This window comes from Protopterus annectens, chromosome 5.part0, assembly GCF_019279795.1.
Source record: "Protopterus annectens isolate FY-2018-M chromosome 5.part0, PAN1.0, whole genome shotgun sequence".
In the NCBI taxonomy this organism is placed as follows: Eukaryota; Metazoa; Chordata; order Ceratodontiformes; family Protopteridae; genus Protopterus; species Protopterus annectens.
In genome coordinates, this window is record NC_056735.1 from 864,036,676 (window position 1) to 864,063,597 (window position 26,922).

The 26,922-nt window shown below is 41.5% G+C and overlaps 1 protein-coding gene across 1 annotated transcript in view; it reads left to right on the top strand.

Moving 5' to 3' along the window:
- The window catches only part of ANKRD10 (ankyrin repeat domain 10), a 955,792-nt gene that overhangs the window by 671,250 nt on the left and 257,620 nt on the right, over positions 1–26,922 (top strand). The window contains exon 5 of the mRNA XM_044072655.1: positions 18,985–19,080. Coding sequence (XP_043928590.1) covers positions 18,985–19,080 — 96 coding nt within the window. The remainder of the gene's footprint in view (positions 1–18,984; positions 19,081–26,922) is intronic.

Consider the following 26,922-nt stretch of genomic DNA (forward strand, 5'->3'; position numbering starts at 1 on the left):
CCCAAGGTACTCCTAAAGGTCAGGCAGGAGAAACCAAATTTGATTCTGATTGCCCCAGACTGGCCCCACCAGTACTGGTATCCGATCTTAAGGAACTTGTCTCAATGCCCAGCCTGGACCTTACCTCAAATACCTCATCCACTGTCTCAACAAAACAGATTCTGCACAGCCAACTCAGGACTTTTAACCTGGCAGCGTGATGGATAATGTAGCCGTACAAAGCACACCTCTCGGTAAGCTGTGATGGATGTCATTTTGGAAGCCAGAAGGCCTTGTACTAGAAAATCCTATACTGGAAAACGGAGGAGATGTTGTGCTTGGAACCAAGCTCAAGGAACTGACAGAGCTGTACCAAATATTCCTCAGATTTTGCAGTATTTAACTGAGATGCTGGACAAAGGCCTATCTTTTTCATCAGTTAAAATTCATGCCTCTGCCATTTCGGCTTATTACAATACAGAGCCACCACTCTTTTCTCATCCTTTATTAAGGCAGTACCTCAGTGGAGCCAAAAATTTAAGGCTTCCAAGGAGATCGCCAATACCTGCATGGGAACTCAATTATGTCTTGGAAAAACTCACCTTACCTCCTTTTGAGCCAGCTGCTACTGCGGATATAAAGTTTTTATCTTGGAAAACAGCTCTGCTCCTAGCAATAACTTCTGCAAGATGAGTGTCAGAGCTACAGGCTCTCATGGCTGTGGAACATTTTATCATTTTTTATCCAGGCAGTGTCTCTCTGAGGACAAACCCTACATTTATGCCTAAGGTGGTGTCGAGTGTAGCCCTTAACCAAGCTATTCATTTGCCAACTTTTTATCCAAATCCACAGAACAAGGGAGAGAAAATTCTGCATTCTTTGGACGTACACAGGCAACTTAGATTCTATTTGGACAAAACTAAAGTTTTCAGAAAGACAGAACAATTACTAGTGGCATATGCTGCAGGATCACAAGGAAAGGCCATCTCCAAGCAGACTATTTCAAAGTGGATAGGTCACTGCATTCGTTTCTGCTACTCTCAGCATGGCAAGCCAGTGCCTAAGGGCATTAGGCCACATTCAGCCAGAGCTGCAGCTACTTCTGCAGCCTTTCTCAGGGGAGTACCAACCAAAGACATTTTAGTGTCTGCTACTTGGAGTTCAATGCACACCTTTACAAAGCATTACAATCTGCCACTTTACTCTAAATCCAGAAGCAGGCTTTGCCACTGCAGTTCTGCAGGGCCTCATAGCCTCTCCTACTGTTGTTTAGCTCCAGCTCCCCAACCATAGCTTTGGGACGCTACCCAAATGTAATGACCAACAGTGAAACACGAAGAACATAGTACAGTTGTGTACACTTACCATAAATGTAGATGCTCGAGTGTATTCACTGTTGCAGTCCAGGTTACCCACCCGCCATCACCCTTATTCCAGCTGGAACTTTAGCTTTACTTCTCTGATCTCTACAACCTATGTGGTGTATTTGCTTGTAGATGAATGTAAAGTTTATTGTGGTGCATGTATGTTTTTTATAGATATAGATATATATATATACATATATATATATATACATATATACATATATATATATATATACATATATACATATACATATATATATATATACATATATATATATATATATATATATATATATATATGCATATATATGTGTATATATATATATATATATATATATATATATATATATATATATATATATATATATATATAGCCTACCCTTTTGGGGCACCTGACATCCGGGGCAAGAAAAACTGAAAGAAAATGGAGTTGGCTGCATCTTTTATACCCCTGACATCAGGGAAGGGGCGACGACAGCTGACGCAGGACCCAAGACTTTGGAATTCAGGCCGACTGAGGGCAGCCTGCCAGCAGGATTACCCAAATGTAATGACTGCAACAGTGAATACACTCTCTAACATCTACATTTATGGTAAGTGTGCACAACTGTACTGTTTGGCACCCGAACTGCTGACTTTATACTGCTTTCCTTCAGTTGTTGGGTGGTTAGGACACATGTCCTTAAGCTTTGGAAGCTGTCTGGTTGTCATATCCAGGACATGATATAACCTTACATAGCTTGAGGCTACTTCAGCAGTGATCTCTCTAAACATCTGCTGTTATAGGAAGTTTACTTAAATGACTGTAATTTTGACATGTAGCTGTGGACCATGGTCCTGGTACCATTTGCTTGTACTTGGTTCCTGTAGGATCTTGGTATCTTCCTTATAGTTGATGATTGCTGCAAATGTGCAGTCGTATGCAAACTTGGTTAGCCAGAGGCCATTGACATCATCCTTGACATCAAAGAAGTCAATATTGAATAAGAGCAGTTCTAGCACCAGTACTTGGAGGGATCTGCCAGCAGCAGGTGGTGTAGAGGAGAGAGAATCCCCTCAATTCATATTTGCTGGATTCTGTTTTTGAGCCTGTGTGCTGTCCGACAAGCATCAAGTGTTTACATTTAGATTAATGAAGCTGTCTGTAATGCCCAAGTTTGGGATAGCATCAAAGGCCTTGGCCTTGCACAATCCTCCACCAGTTTGCTGTACTGCTTTGTATCTAAGAAGAATTTTGTTATGGCGTTGTGATCAGAAAAGCAGTATTTTGTTCCTAAAATGTACAGTATTCTTGCTCTTTAAAGCAGTTGTAGCTCTAAGAAGACTTGTTTTATATGTGTAATCTGCTTAATAGTTAACTAGTGAGACTTGCTAGGTCTTTTGTCCCTTTTTGATTCCTTTCCGTTTTCCCTGTTGAGTCCCAATTAAAATTTCCCTTCCACAAAATACTATAGCATTTAGTTGAGCAAAGTTTACACATCCAGAACTGGTTTCTATTTTTCTGGTATTTACCTCTTAGTTTTTGTCCCTAGTATACACTTACTACACTTCTAAGGAAAGCATTTCTGATATCTTGTGTTGTTTTCATAGTAAGTGCATAAAGCTACCTGAGAATATTCCTCTAAATCAAACCACCATAGAATTCCCTGAGCATATTTCATCTTGCAGTCTAATACTTCTCGTTGAATTGTGTATTGCGTACAAATTGTTTCCATTAATTTGTACCATTCTGTTATACCATTCAGTTATTCCTGGTCTTGTCTTCCATGATTTTATACTGGTTAAGTTCACAGTAATTAAACCTTGTAGTACTACTGTCATCACTGAATTTGCTTCCGTAATGTTTGATTTATTGAGTTCCCTCCGGATGCTTTGTGTTTATCTTTTTCTTCTCCACTGTTACTGTTGGTCTTCACATTGTTCTGCATTTTGAAATACAGATTAAACTTGGGGTTTTTTTGAGGCTCTCTCCATCTTGATTTTTCTGCTCTTTTTCTTTTTCAGTACGTTTTACTTCTAGCTTATATTCTTATCTACCAGATTTCTTTTTCTTTCATATCTTCCTCTTACAGCCTTTCTGTGAAGTTTGATGAATAATGCTGAGTTGAACTGCATCTGCTGCATTTTCTGTCATTACTGCTGTTGTAACCCTGTTCTCCATATATCATGCATCTGTGCTTCTCATCATCATTACCTAAATATCCCTTCTGACCACTTATATGGAGTCACTTTGGCTGCCTGGCATGTTTGTAATTGCTTCTCTCTTTCCATAAAAATTCTGCATTTTATTTTCCAGTGATCTGATGTCGTTCCTGAACTAATGGGTCTCTTATCCGACTTGGCCTCTTCTTCCAGATCCAACTCTCAAGCTCATCCCTTTACCCACAATGCCATGCCAGCCAAACATACCTCTGATCTCATTTGCTGCCAGCTCCACACACACTCGAGCTATCGGGCGAAATTTAATATAAAGCAGTGAGTTTTCAACACTTTCTCTTTACCTAGAGAAAGGACCCCACCCCCAATCCTATATCTTTACCACCTTCGGGTCTTTGCTCACAGCCTCGTTCTTCTGTTCCACTGGGACAGCCAATCTGTTCAAGTCTCCAGTCCGTCCCTCAGGACTCACCTGTCATTTCTTATACATAGAGACCACCCCACTCATGAGGGTCTCTCAAAAGAGAACATGTAAAAAGAGACACTTAAATTCCAGACCAGAATCTCTCACTGAAAACATCGATTTTGACGAAAGGGAAGAGTTTCTCCCCTTTGGAGATGTACTTGAAGTCCTAAAACAAAAAGCTGGTTGGTCTTTCAACATCCCATCCCAAGAGGAGGTGGTGTTCCTGGAGGCTTTTGGGAAACCTAAAAGTCCAAGACCTGTGGTCACCCCCCATAAGGAAGCAACACTTCAACATCAAAGAGATGAGGGTGCTGATCCTGGCCCTTCAAGCCTTAAGGTCATCTCTCCTTCCAGGTCCTTTGAAGCTGTTCACAGACAACACCACGGTTCTCTGGTATGTGAACAAGCAGGGGAGAACAAAGTCCTGTACCTACTTTGCAGGTTAGCAATCCAAGCCTGGGAGAATTTCTCTTCAGGCAAAGGTAACTTTATCTGCAGTTTGCATCCCATCAGCTGTAAATGTTCAGGCAGATCCATGACGCAAGCTCACGAATGGATGATGCAAAAGAATGTGTTTCTGGACATTCTCCATCAGTGGGGCACTCCTCAAATTGATTTCTCTGCCTCCCCTTTGACAGACACCTTCCAAAGTTATGTGGCAGAGTACCACATCCCCTGGTTTGGAAGGTAGATGCCCTATCATTCTCCTGGAAGGGGATGTTTCTTTACGCATTCTCCCCTTCCCCCTAATTAAGGATAAACCAAAAATCTTGTTGGTTGACCCCCTTTTGGCCAAGACAGCATTCGTTCCCTGTTTTTCTGCAGTTAGTCAAAGGCAGTCATCACAAGCTACCTCATAGGGTGGATCTACTCACATAAGATAAGGGATCTCATTTACCCATGTTTGGCAACACTGAACCTGACCTTGTGGGTGATGGGCTTCTGATTCCTTTCAGAAACCTTTTTTCTAAGGACGTGCTTTTAATCCTGCAGGAGGCCAGGAAACCTAATACAAGGAGATCTTACTTGACCAAATGGAAAAGGTTCTCCATCTGGTGCCTTAGTAAGAGACTAGATCCATTTTCAGTCTATATCCCTCTAGTTCTTTCTTACTTGTGTGAACTGCTTAAGGCTGGACTGGCTTATTCTTCAGTTAAAGCCCATTTGTCAGCTATTTTTGAACGTCTGCCTTTGTCTCTCCCCTTAGCTTTTAGGTTATAGGTCAAACTTTTCTTAAAAGGCATCCTTCACATAAGACCTCCAGGAAACCTGTTCCTCCTCCTCCATGGGACCTGAATTTCATCTTGGAAAAACTGACCCAGACTCCTTTCGAGCCTGCTGATTCCTCTTCTCTAAAATTCTGCACTTGGAAAACTGTTTTGCTAGCAACCATTATCTCTGCTAGGCAAGTTTCAGAACTCCAAGTTTAATGGCTTCTCAACTTTTTCTGATTTTCCATAAGGACAGGGAGTCCCTGCGTCCCAACCCTTCATGCCTAAAGTGGTTAACGACTTGTCCCTCAATCAATCTATTCATCTACCCACCTTTTCTCTTCTACTCAAAACTCCAGTGAGAGTGTGTTGTACACTTTAGATGTACACAGACAACTTGGATTGTATCTGAACAAGACTAAACCCATTAGAAAGGCTGAACAGTCCTTTGTTTCCTTTCACACCAGGACGCTAGGTAAACCTGTTTCTAAACAGACTGTTTAATCTTTGATTTCAAAGGCTATTACCTTTTTTTAATCTCTCTTGGAGAAAAAACTTCTTCCTCTAAGGTCTGTTCTAGTAGAGCAGTGGCCTCCTCTGGAACCTTCTTTAAAGGATTTGACACTGCCTCTATCCTAGAGGCAGTTATTTGGTCCTCTTCATACCTTCACAAAACACTAAAAACAAACTGTATTCTATGTCCAGAGCTAGAGCAGGATTTGCTAAAGCTGTTCTGCATGGATTTGTGGAGACTTCGTGCTCCCCTTCCCCCTTCTCACTTTGGTATTCTCCCTCATATTATCAGTTGTGTGACATGGGAGTAGAAGGACATAGTTGTGTAAACTCTTACCATAACTATAGATGTCCTTCTCTTCCATGTTGCAGTATTCTATCCCACCCTCCTTCCCCCTTGGTTCATGCTCTTCCTTGGATCTGTCTTTGTTTTTTCCTTCTGCCTCTTCCTTGGACTGGTGTTCTGACTAGGACATTCAGTTCTGAGGGTGGTACATGTAGACATCATTTTTATGGACGACACTTGGCTGTTCTGTGTGCAGCATCGCATGTACCTTTAATTTGCCCTAGTCAAGATCAGTCTTGCAAAAAATTTCTTTGGTGGCTTCACTCTATTCCCAAGGCCATCCATTTGTTTTCCCCCTACCTATGGTCACAGTCACCACAGATACTCTCAACAGGGGGGCACTACTTGGAAAGGACAGTCCAAGGTACACGGTCCCCAGAAGAGGCCAAGATGCAGATCAGTGTCCTGGAAGTGATAGCAGTCCTCCTAGCGCTGCAATCTTTTAAAGACACTGTTCTTACTTGGACGATTGCTATTCAGACAGACATGTATGTAGTCTGGTGCATTAACAAACAGGAAGGAACCAGATCTTAACCCTCTATGTTGAGAAGCAGTGAGTGTGGCAGTGAGTGATCTCTTCAAGCCACTTTCGCAAAGCAATGCACATACCAGAGAAAGCCAACGTGGTTGCAGACAAACTAAGCAGGTCCATTCTGATGCCTCATGAGTGGTCTCTGTGTCAGTGACTGAGAGAATTTTCCATCTATGGTGTCATCCCTACTACAACCTTTTTGCTTCTCTCAAGTGCAGCAGGTTCTTTGCCCTGGCCCTTCAAAGGGGGAGTCACCAAGAGATGCTCTACTTCACGAGTGGCCCTCCAGGCTTCTCTCTATTTAACACCCCCCTCCCATTACCTCTGATCTCCAAATTTCTGCAAAAAACATACCAGTTGAAGAGCACAGTTATCCTTATTGCACCTTTTTTGACCTCGTAAAATTTGGTTTCCCTTCTCTTGGCCTTATCTTGTACATCTGCCCTGGATACTGGATCCCAGTCCCAACCTCCTGTCTCACCAGACAGGGATGATTCATGGACTAAATGGTAACTCCAGTTCTCATTACTAGACAGCCCATGCTTTCCTCTCCAGTCTGTCACATTTTTTCTTCTCAAAAGGCTTCTGCTAGAAAGATTAACAAAGTAATGGAAGAGATTTGCTTTCTGGGCCCTTGAAAGATCCTAGGCTCTTTTTCTGCCCTTGCCTAAGTTTGGGCTCTTTTATCATCTCAGGTTTCCTTTCAACTATCTGTCTCACTGCAAACAGTGGGCCAGTTGTGCTGCCCACTGATATGAATCTGAACAGCTCATCTCCCATCTTACTTTCCTACTGTGCTGCATAAAAAATTTATCAGTCACCCTTTCCAGAAATTTTGTGGAGTGTGACAGGAATTTGATATCTTACTGCCCACAACTGTTCTTGTACATTGGCATGAGTATGCTTATTCTCCAGGCATCTGAAAGATGCACCTTTCTCACCACACTGGTGTGAGTACCCTCAGGAGCCATTTCACCCAACATCTTTATCATATCTGCTGTGATCTCATCTGAGCCTGCTGCTTTTCCTGATTTCATTTTCCTTAGTGCTGTTCTTACTTCTAGGGTGGGCTCTTCTCTTATCGTAGGCATGTCTGGGCAGTACAGTTTTTTGTGAGGCTTTCTTCATTCAGAAACTACTGTAAGTACTCCTTCCATCTGCCTATGATGGCCCGTGGACTAGTGAGCATGTTGTTGCTGGCATCCATTATGAAGGATCTGACTATTTCCTTTATCTCTGTCTTTGGCCTGCAACCTGATATAGTTTCTTCTTGCCACTGACTGAGTCACTTTCCAGAAGCTGGTAGAGTGCCTCCGACACACTGATCTTTGCTTTTACAACTTCTTTGTTAGCCAACTAGTATTCCTTCCTAGCCTTGTCCAGCTTTTCTGTCTCCCACTTTTTCCTCCTTTCTTTTGATGACTTCTGCATTCTGCCATCAGCTTTATTTAAGTACCCTAATTCCATACCTGGCTCTGCCACATGTCAGATGTTCAGTAGTTCTCACCCGTACTGTTTTGAGATGCTGCCATTCTTCAACTCCATCTGTTTTCTCCTCTTTTTGGGGTGCTACAACCCCAAGAAATTCCTTGAACTGTTGTACATTCTCTCCAGTCAACTTCCAGGTCTTCAGCCTGGTCTCTGTTTTCCTTAGAGCCCTCTTTGACTATTTCTTGCCGCTGATTGTGGAAACCGGTGGTTTATGCTGTGGCCCTTCTGTTTCACTGGGGATGACTTTGAAATCACTGATTCTACCACAGTGCCCTTTCCTTACTAGGAGGAAGTCTACCAGAGTTGCATGTTGGCCACTCTTGTATGTGTAGTCTTGTGACATACACTTTCTGAACCATATGTTGGCTACAGTCTAACCATTTGCTAGACAGAAATCTACAATGGCCTGTTCTCCTTTATTCCTGTTGCCCCACCCATGTGGACCCAGGCAGTCCTCATATCCTGTTCTGTCAACCCAGTATGTCCATTCAAGCCACCCATTATCAGCACAGATTTGTGTTTTCCTGCTTTATGTAGTATGTCCTGCAGCTGCTGTATGAATGCACTGTTTTCCTCACTATCACAGCCGTGCTGTGGGGCATAGGCTGAGATTATGAATACTGCCCTATCATTACACTGGAGTCTGATTGCCATAGGTCTGTCACTAATTCTGATGATATCCCTCACTGCCATCTGAAGCCCTCTTTTAGCCTGTCCTCCTCCTCAGTAGTAGGTTCTGGATCCCAAGCCAAGTGTCTTTGCTGTACTGCTCTTCAGTCTTCTCTTAAATGCATAGTACAGAGGCGGCTAGATATATTATCATGTCTTGCACTTCCAGACCTCATCTTGTCAGTGAACCTACATTGAGTGTAACACTTAGTTCATGTTTGGTTGGTTGATTGGTTTTACATCCAGCTTTCGCCCAACTAGAGTTATCCCAGGTAATGCAGTACACACCTCCCGACTGTTAAGGGGTGACCTATGACTAACCTGCAAGACACTCAAAAATTCAACCCTGATAGAGCTGCTACATATTCCCAAGACAAACCACATGAGGGTCACATGATCTAGGGGTCAAATCTAATCAGTGACTCAAAGAAAATGCTGGAGAGACAGATGCGTGTCTCAGAGGTTATCCCTTATTTGGAACAGGCTTCCTATTCACATTAAACATAGTCCTTCCGTCGGGGCCATATATTGGGTAAAATCAGGTTATAGTGGCTAAGCTTGTAAGCGCTCTTAAGTTAGCCTAGTAACTTCCTGTCAATTAAATTTCTGTACAAGAACCCAGTGGCAGGCTCTTATGTGGTGTCTCTCCCTGTCTCTCGCTCTCTCTCTCTTCAAATAACCCCTTAGCTTTTGCCCAGTGCTAATGCCTTGCCTACTGACAAGGATAGTAGGGGCAGGGATAGATGATGGGGAGAAGGTTTACACCTCTGCTACCCATGTCTTTAGGGCAATTAATTACCAGACTCAGATGACAACAAGTATTTGATCTCTGTTCTTATCTCTCTAAACAAAGTTAGCTTGAATCCTCCTATAGCAGACTCTTAAGCATCAAATGCAGAGCTTACTTTTGCAGACCACTCTGCCAGACACATTAAGTGCACTTACAATGCTGTGGCCCCTTCTTCTAGGGTAGTTGCCACTGGATCTGTTCTTGTTTAAATCTAAGATTTTAAATTCATCTTTGGACAAAGACTTGCTGTATAGCCTTCAGGCGACCAGTCTGTTCAAACTCCTCCAAGACCAAGGTAAGACCAGGAAAGGCTGCAGACAGATCCTACTCTCTTCAGTCCCTAGATAACATAGTAAGTACCTGGCTAAATCTACTGCCTTCATTAGAAAGGCTCATAGGAAAGTTTGAAACAAAGTTAGGAAAGATACTTGGAAACCTCCAGCTGGGAGGCCACCCTTTGGAAGTAAAATCCTGTGACTATGCCTGCATTAGCGCCCCCCCCCCCATTTCCTCAGCACCATTGCCCCTTTTTCTCAAAGGCTGTCACTCTCTCTGGCCAGGTGGGAAGCTGTTATCACAAACAAGTGGGCCCTCTCCATCATCAAGGATGGCTCTGCCGTACCCTGGGAAAATATTTCCCCTCTGATGGTCATGCCATCAACTTCTCAAAACTAAATATCCCTTCTGACCCCCATTATTCAAGATTTCTTCACTCAGGGTACCATCGAGCAAGCCCCAAAAGAATTAATGGGAAAAGGGTTGTATTCCAGGTTTTTCCTAGTCCTAAAAAAGATTGGTAGTGGAGACCCATCCTACACCTGCGTATCCTGAAGGTACCATCTTTCAGATTTTTCTGTCATCAGACTCTTATCCTTCATCCTGCCACAAGTTTTCTTTGTGTCATTAGATCTGAAGGATGCCTATCTTCACATTCCCATTCACACCTCTTGCAGGAGATTCCTCAGGTTTTTCTTTGGCTCCTCACATTTTCATTTTACTGCTCTGCCTTTTGGTCTTTCCACAGCCCCAAGAATGTTCACAAAGGGCCTAATGCCAGTAGTAGCTTTCTGTTGCTCTCAAGAAATTCAAATTTTCCCTACCTGCATGCCATCGTGATCAGGCTGCTCCCCCAGAAGTTATGCTTCAACATCTTAAAATCACCCTCCACCTTCTGGCAAGTTTAGGCTTATACTGTATACTACAAAAAAAACACAAATGGTTCCTACATGGGACTTGGTGTTTCTGGTATGTAGACTGTACAGAAACGAAAATGCATGCCTTCTTTCCCCAGGAGAAGGTTCTCAGTCTGTCCACTTACTTCCAAAGTCATCTCCTCCACAATCCATTGCTCTGCAGTGAAGATGCTTGGGTTCATAGGAGGTTACTAGGCTAATGGCCCTAGGGCCTTTACAATCCTAACCATGAAAATAAAACTGTGTGCCCTAATTGATCATAGTTGGATGGTGGTGGTTAGTTTTTTTGATCAGCACTGACTGCACCTGTCCATGAGAGACATAGGTGCCACCCCCCCGGGGTGAATTTCCGATCACCTATCCAATTGCCAAGGTTGCACTTAAATAGGGTCATTGAGAAGCTGTGCCTCACATGAAGTGGGAGCTTATTCCAGAGGAGCTGCAATCTCTGGGAGATGCATCAGTTTGTCTGGCATGTTTTCCATTAGGACAGGGTCAGAGACTGCCCTGTATGCCAGGCACAGTTCACCTCTCAGCAGCTGATATGATACAGAGTACATTGACAGGGCTTTCAGTATTTCCAAATATGACATGTTTTGGAGGCCCTGGATTGTTTGTTAGAAACCTTGATGGTCACTCGAGTTGTTGCAGGTGTCTGGTGAGGTATATACAGAAGGGAGCATTGTACTCAATGGTCTTATAAGGGTCGCGTACAGCAGAGTTATTTAACTTCAGTCTTGGATGCACAATGTAGAAGGCTTTCTTACTATTATGGACACATGGTGATCAAAGTTTAGGTTGTTGTCAACCTGTATTCCCAAGTCGTGCACCACTGGGTTTGAACTTAGAAGGGTCCTATCTCTATCTCTCTATCGTAATTAGCAGGGGTACTTCTTTGCCTAAGGGAATAATGAGGCATTTTTTTGTGTGTGTTTAGTTTTAGTCTGTGACTTTGGCACCAATCATTTGTTTGCATCAGTCCCTTCTGTAATATGTTAACATTGTTAGGGGACTATGTTTATGCCCAGTTTACAGTCATCTGCAGACTTGGTAAGCCACAAGCCATCTACTTTTGCCTGGACTTCTGAGAAATAGATTCCAAACAGTAGCGGGCCCAGCACAGATCCTTGTGGTTCCCCGCTGGTCTACTGGTGGAGTTGGACTCCCCACCTTTGACGGTGTGCGTTCTGTCGGTGAGCCAGTTGGCTACACATCTAGTGACATATGGGTTAATCCCCAGCTGGGAGAGTTTCTCAGTGATTCCTGATTGGGGAATTGTCAAAAGCCTTGACTAAATGCAGATGGGCGTTATGTACTGCTTTGCCCTCATCCAAGGCTTTGGTTACATTCTCAAAGAAGTCTTCCAGGTTTAATAAGCAAGATCTACTCTTGACGAAACCAAACTTGGTCAGGTCAAGAGTTTGGAGGTCACTTGTGTCCGTGTCGATAAGGTCTGTGATGATGATTCGTTCCATGGCCTTCGAGATAAGGATGGTTAGGCTTATGGGTTGATAGTTCCTAGGGTTGGTTGATGGGACCCCTTTTGTGGGAGGGGATTACTGTTGCTGTTGTCCACTCTGCTGGAACAAAGCCAGTGCTCAGGCTATGGTTAGAGACTCCCAAGTGGTTCGGCTAGGTCTTGTTTTAGATTGTTTAGTAAACCGTGTGGGAATGTTGTCTGGTCTCATAAAGTCCATGTTTTTGGCCTTAGAGAGAACTTGTAGGACTTTGGGGTTTATGGCAGCCACCATTCTTGTGCTCCTACTGACCACACTCCACATGAGGAAAATCCATTGGTGTCTGAGATTTGTGTGGTCCCAGCACTGCCACCCCATGAAAAACCTGATTTCCCTCTTCCCTTGTCTCAAGAAAGAGCTAATTTGGTGGAAGGCACATGTCATCCCTGGATTACCATTCACAAGGATGCCTCAGCTGAGGCATGGGGGGGCATGGACTGGATCACACTGAGTGCAGGGAAGATGCAATCCCTGTTTCTGAAAGAACACATCAACCTAAAAGAAATGAAATTTCTTCTGCAAGCTCTTCAGATTTCCACCCACGTTTGGAAACCAAGACCTCTCCAAGTGTGCACAAACCACACCACAAACGTGGTACATAAAACAGGAAGGCACAAAGTCTATGCTGGTTAGCACAGGAGGCGTGGAATTTGATGACATAAATTATCATCATGCTTTCAGCCACATACGTCCCCTCTCAGGACAATGTACTAGCAGACTACTTATTGTTTCCTGGAGGACTCCCATGAGTGGACTTTGAACAGAGTGGTCTTCCACATCATCACATTTCAGTGCGACACTCCTCAGATAGACCTATTTGCTTCACCAGGCAGTGATCAGCTTCTCCAGCTCTGCACCAGGCATCCTTGTCCCGCAGCCTGGATGACATGGAAGTTCTTCAATGCCTTCCCTCCTTCCTATTCCAAAAATGTTTCTCAAGGAACAAAAAAAAAAATACCCAAACTCCTCTTACTGGCTGCAGTTTGGCCGAGGCAACAGTGGTTTCTCTTGCTGCTTGACCTGGCCAGATGATTTCAGAGCTAAGTTCAATGATGCACCACTTGACAATGCTGCCTTATTTCTCTCAAAAGTAGCAGATCTTTTCAAATCCCTGCAACAAAAAGGAAAAGAGATGCAGGATCTTAAACATCTGCTAGTTTCCCCTGTACCTAAATTTTACGGGAACTATCCTGCGAAAACGCAGTTCATCAGGAAACACTCCAATCCTGTTCCTCAAACTAGGCACAGGCAAGCAAGAAAAAAAAATCTATAAAAGCAACAAACTGGAGCGAACGACCTCAGTTGAAAAATATTTCCAAGAATGTAACAAATCTTTTAAAACTGAGATGAAATAGCATTTAAACATATATAAAATTCTATGATACTATTATTTTTATTACATGCTTTTATTATATGTTATTTGTGTCATTATTCAGTTTTTACTGTATTTTTGTATTTTTATATTTTCTATACACACATTTATTTATTTATTAACATAGGTATTTATGATCAGATATGAATAAATAGTATTATAGAATTTTATATATGTTTAAATGCTATTTCATCTCAGTTTTAAAAGATTTGTTATATTCTATAAGGTTTGGGTTGTTTTTAATTGAGCTCAATTAATTAATTAATTAACCTGATTATACTGATGAACTTCTCCCTATATGTATATAAGCTGCTTAATTTCAAAGGCTACTGTTGAAGTTTGAAAAAGCCCTATGGTGAAAGCGCTTACTGTTTGCTAGCTCAATAAATAAATAGTTCGTTTGGATTACGTGCCGTTGAGAGTGATTATTGGATTGGAAGATTATGAACTTCTTTCTTTTTTGGGTTGAATAACCTTTTTGTGTTCTTGGAAATGTTTTTCAACTGAGGTCGTTTCGCTCCAGTTTGTTGCTTTTATATATTAACATTCACTTGAAACTAGGAGCGTTCATCTTTTAGCAGGGGTTTTATCACGTTGCTATTACTAAGAAAGAAAAATCCTTCAGCTAGAGCACCTTCCTCTTCTGTCAAAGGATGCCCTTTCAGGACAGAGCAGGTAGTGTCTGACTACCTGCCACTCCTGCCTCCCCCACCAGCTGCTTCCATCCCACTGTCTGCTCACCTTTCCCATTGCCTTCCTGTTTGGAATCAGGTCACTTCAGGCAAGTGGGTCTTCTCCATCCTCCAAGATGGTTACTACCTATCATGGATAACCTCTCCAGTAAGTCTAGACAGGCCACAGCCTCCTGCTCACCAGCTGCCCCTCCTGCTACCAGTACTACAGTCCCTTTTAAACCAGGGCACTATAGAAAAAAATTTCTCCCTTCCAATTTAGAAAAGGGTCCGCCTCAAGGATTTTCTTGGTTCCCAGAAAAGGGCCATGGAGACCCATCCTAGACCTTTCAAGGCTCAGTCCTTTCTAAAAGGTGCCAACTTTCAAAATTCTGACCCTGTCAGCTCTATTCCCTCTTATATGCAAAGGATTCCTAGCTACACTAGACATCAATGATGGCTACTTGGACATTCCCATAAGACCCACATACAGAAAATACTTAAGATTCTTAGTGGGCTCCTCACATTTGCAATTCTCTGCCTTGCCTTTTGGACTTTCAACTGCACCCAGAGTCTCCACCAAATGCCTGACTCTGGTAATGGCCTTTTGCGGGACAAAAGGGATACAGATATTCTCATACCTGGACGACATGCTTTTACAGGCTGCCAGCCAAAAAACACTCCTAACCCATATCCAGTTTGTGATGTCTTTCCTACAGGCTCTTGGGTTCCAAATAAACTTCCCAAAGTCCAACCTCACACCGACCCAAGACATTGTGTTCTTAGGGTGCAGAATCCGCACAGACTTGATGGAGGCATTCCTGCCCCCAGCAAAGGTGAGTTCTCTCACAGAACCACCTGCAAGGGATTGTACACTCCCCCCATCTGACTGCAAAACAAGTACCTCAGGCTTCTGTGTTACATGGTAGCTACCATTCCCATGCTTCCCCTAGCTCGGTTACACATGAGAAAACTACAGTGGTACCTACCCTCTGTCTGGAAGCAGCACAACCACCCACTGGAACTCATTTTGCTCTTGCTTCCATGTCTAAAACCGATCATCTTTTGGTGGTTGGCTCAGGTGAATCTCAACCCAGGACTTCCCCTCCAACCACTTCAACCTTTTCAGATCATGCATACAGATGCCTCAGACCTGGGCTGGGGGGGGCCACTCTCGGCCATCGAAAAGTTCAAGGCCTGTGGACATGCAGGCAAAAAAACGAACACATCAATGCCAGAGAAATGAGTGCAATCCTCCTAGCCCTTCAGTATTCACTCCTTTCCTTCGGAAGGGATTTCTCCTGATATACACTAGCAAAACCACTGTCCTGTGGTATATTAACAAATAAGGAGGGACCAAGTCCTACCTACTCTGCAGACTTGCTATACTAGTGTGGGAAGTAGCCACTTCCCAGGGAATTAACCTGAAAACAGTATAAATTCCCTCTCTCCACAACTCCCAAGCAGAGTTTTTGAGCAGAACCAGCACAAACCATTACGAATGGATGCTTCACAGGGAAATCTTTCTGGATATGGTCCACAGATGGGGTACACCTCAAACAGACCCGTTTGCCTCCGCCAACAACAGGCAACTTCCTGGATACTGCACCAGGACACCAGACCCACAAGCACTGGCAATAGATGCCTTCACTGTCTCATAGAAGGGGAAATACCTTTATGCAGCCCCCCCCCCTTCCCTCTCACTCAGAAGGTCATGCTTGTGGATTCAGCAGGACAATCCGAAAATCTTGTTGGCAACTCCCTACTGGCCCCGACAGCATTGGTTCCCCTTACTCCAATTGTTCAAGGGCAGTCACCACACGTTACCCCACAGAGTGGACCTTCTCACACAGCACAAGGGATCTCTAATCCACCCACAGTGTCAGCTGTTACACCTGACCCTGTGGTGGATAGGCTTCTGATTCCATGCAGACACCTTTACATGAGGACCTGGTCAATGTCCTGCAGGAGGCAAGGAAACCCAACACTAGAAAATCATACCTGTCTAAATGGAAAAGGTTCATTACTTGGTGTCAAAATAAGCAGTTGAATCTGCTTACCAGTGACAGTTCCCCTAATGCTGTTTTATTTGTGTTACTTCAGACTGGCTTGGCCTACTCATCTGTTAAGGAACACTTGTCTGCTATCTCTGCATGCCTACCAATGGATCCCCCTTTGGCTTCCAGGCTCCCTTCGAAGCTCTTCCTCAAAGGGGTCCTACATCTCAGACCCCCCCCCCCCCCCACCGGAATCCTACTCCTCCTCTTTGGGATTTCAACTATGTGCTGGAAAAGCTTACACTGCCACCCTTTGAGCCTGCTGATCAAGTTTCCCTAAAGCTTTGCACCTGGAAGACCGTCCTTCTAGCGGCTATCACTTCAGTCAGAAGGGTATCAGAGCTCCAGGCACTAATGGCTACCCCTCCCATAAAGACAGGGTTAACATCAGGACAAATCCATCTTTCATGCCCAGGGTAGTCAATGACCTGTCAATCAAGCCATCCACTTACCTGTTTTTTATCCAAGCCCCGAAGGAAGAAGTGAAAGAATACTTCATTCCCTGGATGTTCACAGACAAATTAGATTCTACCTACACAACACTAAGTCTATCAGGAAGACTGACCGACTTTTCATATCTTTGCACCCTAGAGCACTAGGGAAGGCTGTGTCCAAGCAGACTGTTTCACCTTGGATCTCCAAGGCCGTTACCAGCACCATGGTACATCACTTCAAGGTACAGTAAGAGCCCACTCCACTAGAGCCATGGCGTCTTCAGGGGCTTTCTTCAAGGGCCTGTACACCTACTCTATCCTGGAGGCAGCCACCTGGTCTTCAGTTCATACCTTCACCAAACACTACAAACTAGACCACATCTCTAGGTCCAGGGCAGGGTTTGCTAGGGATATCCTGCATGGGTTCCTGGAATCTACTTCCATGCCAACCACCCTTTCTCAATGAGCTTTGGCACTCATCCATATGCAGAATATTGCAACATAGGAATAGGAGGACAGAAAAGTTGTGTAAGAACTTACCATAACCGTAGATGTCCTTCTCTTCCATGTTGCAGTATTCCTACCCTCCCTCCTTCCCCTCTTATCGGCTAGGTTTCCCTCTCTGGATGGTAATAACTTGGCATTGACCTATTAGGACTGGTTCTGATTGAGGCCTTCAGTTCTAAGGGGCTAGTGTGTGCCGACATCACTTTTATGGCCCATGTACTCTCGCCTAGACCTGATGTCTCATACACATAGGAGGGGACTGAAAGCTTTTAGATACTGGCCGTACGTACACGAGACTAGAAGGGTGTAAACCCATATGCAGAATACTGCAACATGGAACAGAAGGGCATCCTATGGTTATGGTAAGTTCTTACACAACTTTTCTTTCTCTGTGCACAACTTTATCAAACACTCGTAAGACTGATGCTTTCTCTAGATCCAGGGCAGCCTTTGCTAGGTTATTCCAGTCCAAACAGATGAACAGCTCTTCTCAATAGCTAACCACCCTTCCTGCCACCTTCAAGTCTGTGAAGCGTGCATATGTCGCGAAAACTCAGTGATTTAAGTGAGGACTTCGTACAGTTGTGTAAGAGCTTAACATAATAGTAGATATCCTGTGATCACTTCTGCAGTATTCCATCCCGCCTTCCATCTTTCTCACTCGTATCTTCGGTTGTCTTTCCCCTCCTGTTACATAGGTACGGGGGGAGTTTTTTCGACCTACACCCCCTCCTAGCAGACCAGTCTGCTTTCTCAGTAGTCTTCAGGCTGCTGGCTTGGAGATGGTCTGAGGATCCATGCTCGTACATCTGTCTTTATACCCCATTGCATATGAGCCGAGGTCATGCATCTGACATACGACCTAGGGAAGGTAAAGCTTTGGTACCCCAGCTGGATGTCGGTGGTGACAAACCCGTATGTCAGAAATACTGCAACAGTGATCGGTAGGACATCTGCTGTTACAGTAAGTTCTTACACAGCTGTACTGTACCCATAGATAATAGAATACAGAAGTAGAGGGATCACTATCACTCACTATCACTCTTCAAGAGGAACCTTGATGAGTGGATGGGTAACAGAAAGTTCACACTGGGGATCGCACCAACAGCACTACTAGATAGGGGCCAAGGGTACTAGCTGCTAGTACAAGGGTGTAGGGAACTACTAAAGGGGTGGTGAATACCGCACAACGTGGCTGGGCTAATATATGCCTTCAGGCAGATAGCCCAGTACCAACCTATGATGTTAATTGCAATAAGCATATCTAATTTTGGATTAACAGAACTACTTAAACAGTTCTGTGTTCCTTTGCTATGTTTTGGCTAGAGAATAAGCTGCTGTTTAATGGTTTCTTTTTATTTCTTTCTTTGTTATTGTAGTAATTCTTTAGTACTAAAAATCTTCTACTTTAATTCTTGATGGATTTCATTGTGTGTTTTATTTTGTTAGCGGTATACACTTAAGCTGATGTAAATACATAAATAAAATAATGTTTTAAATTTTTATTTGTTGCAATGTAGGGTTTATTTGCTCTGCTTGTCAAACCCTTCACCGTCTTTCTCAAACCTTTTTAAAACCTTTAAAAGATTTTTCTCTAGAACTTTTATTGCATTTCTCGTTCTTGTAGAGTGATTAACCATTAATGTGTGTAGAAGCCTCATTTTAGAGCTTGCATTGGTGAAGTACTGAAAACCTTTTATTTGTTTATTTTATAGCTTGCCATTTTGAAGTTTTGATGGCAAAAATGAATGGAAGACTAGAAGAACCTGTTGAGAACATGAGCGTGGAAACTGATTCCCCAAATATATCAGGTGCGATTGGACACTTCCCTGCTAATAACCAGAGCAGCTCAAAAATTGTAGAAGATGGTACAATTCCAGAATCTAGTTCTCTTGGACCAAAAGAAGTTGAGATTTTCAGAGTTCCTGCAATGCAGACCCCTTGCCGTTGCACAAACATATTCTCCCATTACTTTTGATTTTAATTCTGTTCCATCTGCAATGGGACCATAGTGGAAATATGCTCATTTTGTATTACATGCTACTGTAGTAGTATACCACACGCTGCTTTTAAAATTGGTGGAGTAGTATATTCACCATTTCAAGTGTATGTGGCATAGTGCTAGGGTTTGCACACCACAGGAGGCATGTCTTCAGTATGGCCAGTTAAGTAGGTGCTCCTGAGCTCAAATTTTTTTAGACTGCCTTCTGACATGTTACTAATCTGAATGTCTTTTATACGCTAATTAGAGGATAAATCCTCAGCATTGCACTTATTTTTCCGATGCAGACTGTTATATTCTTTATTTAATGTAGACAAGATGGGCTTTAGTCTGAGCAGCCTGCTGATAGTTCACACTTGCTGTAATGTTTGGTAACTTACATACAACTGTTTCAAACAGTATTCTGTAACCAGCATGTGTGTGTGCAAATTTTGCATTTTGTTAACCTATATTCTGCAGCCTTTGGGATACTGAAATATATATGGCTTTAGAGTGCCAGTTTCACTACTATGGAGAAATTTTGGAGGAATGATGGCAAAAACTTCCGTGGTTAAGGGGGAAAAAAAGTAGCAGATCGGTGATATGAGGATGGTCATGTAGTGCATCATCAGCAAATTCTATAGCTGCTTTTTAATTTGTGCCTTTCCTCATCTGCTTGGTTCTACATTTGACCACAATATTAGTAGTGGAGTAAACCATTAAGGAATTACAGAAATTTGTACATAACATTGTGGTTGCTGCAGATTTGGTGAGATTATCACATCTTTACTTGTATAGAGAGTTGACTAGAAGGGTTACTGTACATCAGAGCATCTTTGTGTGCCTAAAAGATGTTTCTTGTGTCCTTCTGAGGGTTAGAATTGCCCAGTGATAATTCTAGGGCAGCACAGGTGTAAAGCCAATTACAACTTTTAAGGCAGGTTAAATCATAGCACTTTCACTCTGAAAATGCTGCTGCTTCCATTTCTTTCTAGGAAAATTTGCATCCTTGGTAAAAAAACAGAGTAGGGACTCTTCTGGTTGATGATAGCATGTCTGTTGACTCTTGCAGTACTTAACAGCTCTAATTGCTCTTTTTTTACCGGGTAAGTGGGCTTGGCCCATTTGACCCTTTTTGGACATGACTTGAACACAGATACCACCAAAGTAGCAACTACATAAGAGTAATTTTTAAGGTGGATATACTAAAACGCACAGTAGCGAACAGCAGTATATATACATACAGTAGAGTCACGATTATCCGAACTAATTGGTACCTGGGGTAGTTCAGATAATCAAACAGGTCAGATAGTCAAACATATAACTGAACTGAAAAAAAACTTCTAAAAATGTTTTTGATTAAACAACAAAAATAAAACAAATATACTGTAAGTACAAAACGGTATAGTATATTATTGTAATACAAGCTCAAAAAACACTCAAGTGAAATATATATAATGTGTACGTATTTGGACTTTGTTTTATCTTATCTGAAAACTTTGGAAGTCTGCGTTCGGATAATTGATGTTCGGATAATCAATTTTCTGCTGTGCATAAATATTTATAATGGAGTTGAATAGAAATGTGTTGTACATTTTAAAGCAAAATGCACACTAGAATAAAATAGATTTTGTACATTAATGTGACTTGGTTTGCCGACTACAAGATTTTATTCTGTTGTGTTGTGTAGCTGGACCACCTGACTACTGGGACCATAAGTGAAATTATAAGGGAATAACCAGTCTACTTGTAGACTTACTTTGTTTGAGCTATTAGAGCACTGGACCTTATGCTTACTAACTTCTGTTTGGTATTTGAATTTTTGCATGATGTTAGTAATAGATTTTATTTCAGTTTGCAACTAATTTCTAGTCATTTCTCAGAAGGTGGAAATTTTGTATAGTTTTTAACATTTTAGCTAGTAACATTTGCATCTTATTTATAACCGGAGAACCGCATGTGTTTACCCCACTTTCTGGGAAAAATGTGCACAGAATTTTGTCCTGGAGGAAGAAAGTTTGACTGTCATTCCGGATTTTTCCTTTGTACAGGCAAAAACTTCTAAGCCCACTGCTTTGAGAATATCCATATTCCTGAAAGGTAGTCATTAATGTGCTTCAGGTAATATGGATTGGGGAAAAGCAGTTACTTGGTGTTCTGAAATGGCCTTTGAGCCATTGACCTTGGCCACTCTTGCATCAAACAGAACTTACTTTGGAACTTGGTAGTGCCCACTTTTTTTGGCTGGCTGTTAAAAGTTTTGTAAGAAATGCAAGGAGTTAAAATAATTGTCTTTTATTTCTTCATTCTCCAGATCCTGTTGTACCGGTAAGAGAGAGTGTGTGAGCTAACCCCTTCCATGGATTGCAGCTGTGTAGACTCCATGTCTACTGGTTGTGTATTTATAGGAAAACCTCTTACCTAGCTTGTTTTGCCTATTTTTTTAAATATGCTGAGTTGTTACACCTTTAGTGACAGGACACCTGCTGATGTGGCCCTTGTTTTACAGCAGCAGAAGACTTGTATTGGAAAAGCATTCATATATCACTTTTATGTGGACATTGCTATGGGTGAGTAGCAAGCACCATACCAATGTAGCCACATCTGTAAGCAGGCTTGCTTCGCCTTGAGGAATGTATCTGTCAGATGGTGCCCAGGTTAAGGTCAAAACATTTCCTTTTGAGGGTTTTCCATCTCTAGACAACAGGTAGACTGTTTAAAAAAGTAGTAGCTCAAATAGTAACTCAGAACAAAGTAACTATAAGACAAAATACTACATATGAGTGTCAGCTAAGCTATATTCTTTGCAGCTTTAAATTGAGTAATGTTTTGACTGTATTAAATAGAAAAGGAAATAAGTTGGCAGGGCTGCTTAGCTTTACAGGTGCTTGATTTCTTTCAGTTGGTCTGTGCCAAAGACGTAAATGTGAGGGCACAGCATACTATACGTAATGCTGTTATATAGTCCTTAAGGCTTTCATAATTTGTTTCAGGATGGAAAGATGCTATGAATTGTTTGGCTGAGCCGCTGTTGAAACCTTCACTTTGTTATACTTATCATAATTTTGTGTGTTAGGGATTCTCTTGTTAGGATTCTGGTCGATATAATTAGGTTTATTGGGGAGGTTCCTGGTGTGTTTCACTAATGTTCAGATATTTGCTTATTTTAAAGTGGTGATCCCAGTCACTTGATTGTCTGATGTACAAGGTCTTGACTACCTTCAGGCATACACTAGTACATATGCTAGTTTAGAATAAAAATATGTAGATATTGAGTTATTTGTGTTTGAAGTAGAAAGATGGATTTGTAGAATAGGTGCCAAGTCTGAGAGGTCAATTTATACTGTTTCGACCTAACAGTGTCTTAATTGCATTTTCATTCATCTCGTATCAAAATTGCATTTGCTCTTAATTCATACTTGGTCTTCTTGAAATTCACATAAATGTACACTCTGGTTTATAGGGATTTTGCATCTGTATTTTAGTATTACTTGTTGAGAAGTAATTGTTTAAATCAGTAAAAGTGGACTTAATTTGTTGGGCAGTGTGTGATCTTTGTGATAGATCCTTGATGTAGTGTTGAATTCTGAGATGCATTTTTCCACTTGTTGCCTTTTGCATTTTGAAATTGCATTACTGTTAGTAATCCTGCTATCCACCACTCTCTTTCTGTACATTTATGTTGGGACCTTGTTGAAGTGATTATCATTTTTGTTTTCTCTCTCATCTCCCTCTCTGATTTCTTTTTAATCAGAGACTACATTTCACGTCTTTCTAGTCTGTGCCTACAAATGCAAAAATTTGTTTTCTTCTAAATTTGCTTGTGTCCTTTAAAAGAATTTTTTCAGAACTGCATTCCACTATACCCCAGAAGGAGTCTTACCCAACTACCTCTAGAATGAGGGTGACTGTTTTAATGCTTCCATTTCTTCATGCGCATCCCATGTCTTCATTGCTAATTGCTTATGTTTGCATTTTCCTTTAGGTCATCTTATGAGTGTCTTCTGTGGTCCTTTGACACTTTTTGTTGTGGCTCTTTGGCACTGTTCTTGTTACTACTTCATATTCTGTGCTTGGTTTTGTTATGTGTATTATGTGCATACCTCTAAGCTTAAGAATTCTGCACAAAGCCAGAAAGGTTGACAAAAGTCACAAAATCAGGGACAGATTTTTTTAAATGTTGGGCATATACATTTAGTTGCTAGAACAGCAAGTCTTGCATTAGCAGGCATTTTCTGAAAGATATGAAGTTTGAACCTCAAATGTATGTTGTGTAGTTAACATCAGAACTCAATGATTTGCCCAAAAAATCACACATTTATGAGGGGCATACCAAAAATATGAGGAAAAAAATCTGGGCAATTGAGATGTATAATTGTATAGTGAATTTAGTTTTCTCTCTTCATCCCTTGTATCCTTTTTCTTTTGCAAGTCAAATCAGTGTTCATTTCCTGTGTATTCTTAAATTTATTAGGTCAGTTTTCTTTTTTGGCAAGTTTTTTTTTTCCTGTTATCCATCACTTTATCTGTAAAATTCTTGCATCTGTCATAAATTGTTGACCTTTGATTCCTTCAGAAAGGATGTTAAACTGATGTCCTAGTTGCCTGTGTTTGGATGGATGTTCAAGATCCCAAGGATGTTTTAGAAACAGTAGTGGGAAATTTCTTACTGTTCCAAACATATTTCCTCAATCTGTATAAATGCTGTCTCAAGTGCTGCCATAATATAGGCTATAGGCTTAGTGAGAACTAACTCGATCAACAAAACTAAAATACGTTGCCAAGCCTTCATTTGTTTTCCTGTATGATGATGGTTACCAGTTAGTCTTTGAATTCCCTTGCAGTACTTGAGTTTCACTGTCTTCCTATCCTATTTCCTCAGAATTATACAATTTAATGTATCTTAGTTTCCATTGAAGTGGCATTGTGCTCTAAGTGCATAATCTCAGTAACTAAAAAATAGCAGTCTTAATTATGTTTGGACTGTATTGTTGTCTGTACATCTGCAAACGCAGATAGGGCATAATATTCACACAGCACCCCAGCTAGGTGCTGTACTGGAGAACCAAAAATTTGCAGACTGTGATGCTAAATGGTGTTTTAAATAAACTGATCTATTTTGTTATATGTGATTTTACTAGTCTTAAGGGCAGCTTGGTATCAGCTAAAGCCGAGCAATGGCAAAATTAAATTCTTCCCAATCCAGAATAGATTCTCAGAAATTTGTTGACTGATGGAGGAATCCAGTTCACTTGATTTGTTGAAACAAAGTAAATTAAAAAAAATGAAAATGGAGCTGCAAGCTGCTGTGTAAAACTCTGACACTGGATGACTGGCCCATGCACTTAAAGGTCAAGTGTCACAGTAAGTGCTTTTGTCTTGGGCTTCATCAGACTGTGAGAATTTGTAAACATTCTCTCATACTTTAAAAAGTACCATGTGACTTTAAACAGTCCGTTATGAAATGACAGTACAAGTAAATCCATAAGCAGTTAAATGCAAAGAGCAGTTACAGAATGCTAGTACATGTGATGTTTGCTTACAAAGCATGAGATTATAAATATGAAAGCAGATAATGTGAAATTGTGGTAGAAACAAATGATTGGATTTGTAGTAAGTGAAGTTATAATAAAGGAAGGGGTATTGTAGCAGCGGTAAGGGAATTAGAACAACCCAATGCATTAGTGCAGTGATTTTAAGTAAGATGTAAGAATGTGACCAAGAATAATGAGCATTAATGAAAGGCAAACGAGTACTCTGAGGGAGTGGAATAAAATAAAGTTGGAGTAAAAAAAAAAAGCTAGGATATAGCAGGAATATGGGGTAAATAGAAAATTAGAAACAAGTTTGTTACAAGATGCCCTAACATTGGATCTAAAACTCAAATAAGCATGGATGAATGCTATTAGCAGGGTTGTAGATGGAAACTGTAAACAGTGCTGTGTTGAATGTTACCAGTGATTGTCAAAGCAATGATAATGTCATTTTTAATGTGCTTCTTAAGGTGTTTTTTACAATATTGCAAAGTGTGATGGCTGTAGTTTCTTGATGTAGTTTGTTCCAGTATTCTTGTAAGGTGTTTTTCAGTGTGATCTATTGATCTACTGTTGAATAGAGTATGATGACCTAATGAGAAGATTGTATTTATGTATTTCTGAATGGGTAAGGTAGTGGTTCTGAATAGGAGGCACTGTGTAAGAGCATAATCAGTTTTATCAGTATATAGGTTAGTAGATTAGGTAGATATGAGGTTCTGTCAATTACTGGGAGCAGTTGCATTTTAAGGAAGGTGCATTGGTGTCCATAGGGGGTGCTTAATAAGTTGGTAATTTTTTAGACCCCTCTAGAGTTGTGTAAGTATTTTGTGACTGAGCTTCTGTATGAGGGAGAAAGTGCTTTGGTCCAGTAGCACTCCAACTTTTTTTTTTTGTTTTGAAAACAAAAGGGAGGTGGTGACGGTCAGGGTCATGAATGTGTAGGGAGTTGTCCATTGAGTAATCTTTTTGTTGTTCCCAAATAGCATACATTTTGTTGTTTTTATGTTTGGCATATTATAGTACATTCATTTCCAGAGTAGCCTAAAGTCATGTAACAACAAGTTGCTGATTTGGTTTTGAGATGCTTGTGACCATGTGATGACAATGCCATCAGCATACAGGATGATTTTTACGTTTCTTAGGTCCTGTGGCAGCTGTTTGATGAATAAAATAAAAAGTAGTGGTCGAAGGCAATGATCCTTGTAGAACTCCAGTGGATGTTTGATAAGGGTTAGTAAAAGCAAAGTCTTTATTGTAAATAATTTTAAATAATGTACAGATAGGCTTTTTTCCAGCAGTACACTATTGTTAACCCATTTAAATACTGTTTTTGAGGTCTGTGAACGTGGCTGCAACCTAATTACCCTTTTCACTGTTTAGTTGTAATACGGCAGTTAAGGTGCTGTGCTTTGGCCTGAAGCCATGCTGTTTGTCTTGGAGGATATATTTTGCAATGCAGTCCTAGATTTGTTTATGTAGGAGTTATCTTTAGCATTTTAGCTAAGGGTTCACGCTTAGCTGTTAGCTTTTATTCTACCATCTTGGGGCTGCTACTTCTGGCAGGGGCCTTATGAAAGCTTTCTTAATTAGTTTTGGTACCAAGGAGGCACAGTGATAGATTGTATATAGGTTCATAGGTGTGTACTAGGCTAATGGCCCTGGAGCCTTTACAAGCCAAGCCCATAGGATTACCCTGGCTCTGTGCCACCCGACCTTAGTTCCAGGTGCCTCTGTCAAGTAGAGCCACTGGAGTGGTCCCCAGGGTGAACTTTCTATTTTCCATCCACTCTTGAAGAGGGCCGGTGAGGTGCTCTGTTTGATATGTATGGGAAGTCTATTCCATAGCATGGGCAGTCTGTGAGTTATGAACCTGTCCCTCCAGCACGTTCTATTGATTGTGGTAATGAGGTTTTGAGGTCTCTGGAGCGTGTGGTGCGGAGGGATTGGGATTTCTTTAGATGTAGCATTTCTAACAGAGCTGGGTCAGACATGGCTTTGTAAGTCAAGCAGAGATCGCCTCTAAGTATGTGATATGAGACTGAGAATAGTTGGGAGTTTTTTGAGTCTGTCTATATTGGACAAGTGTTTAGGGCCTAAAATCCTCTTTTTGAGATACTTTTGCGGCCTCTCCAGTT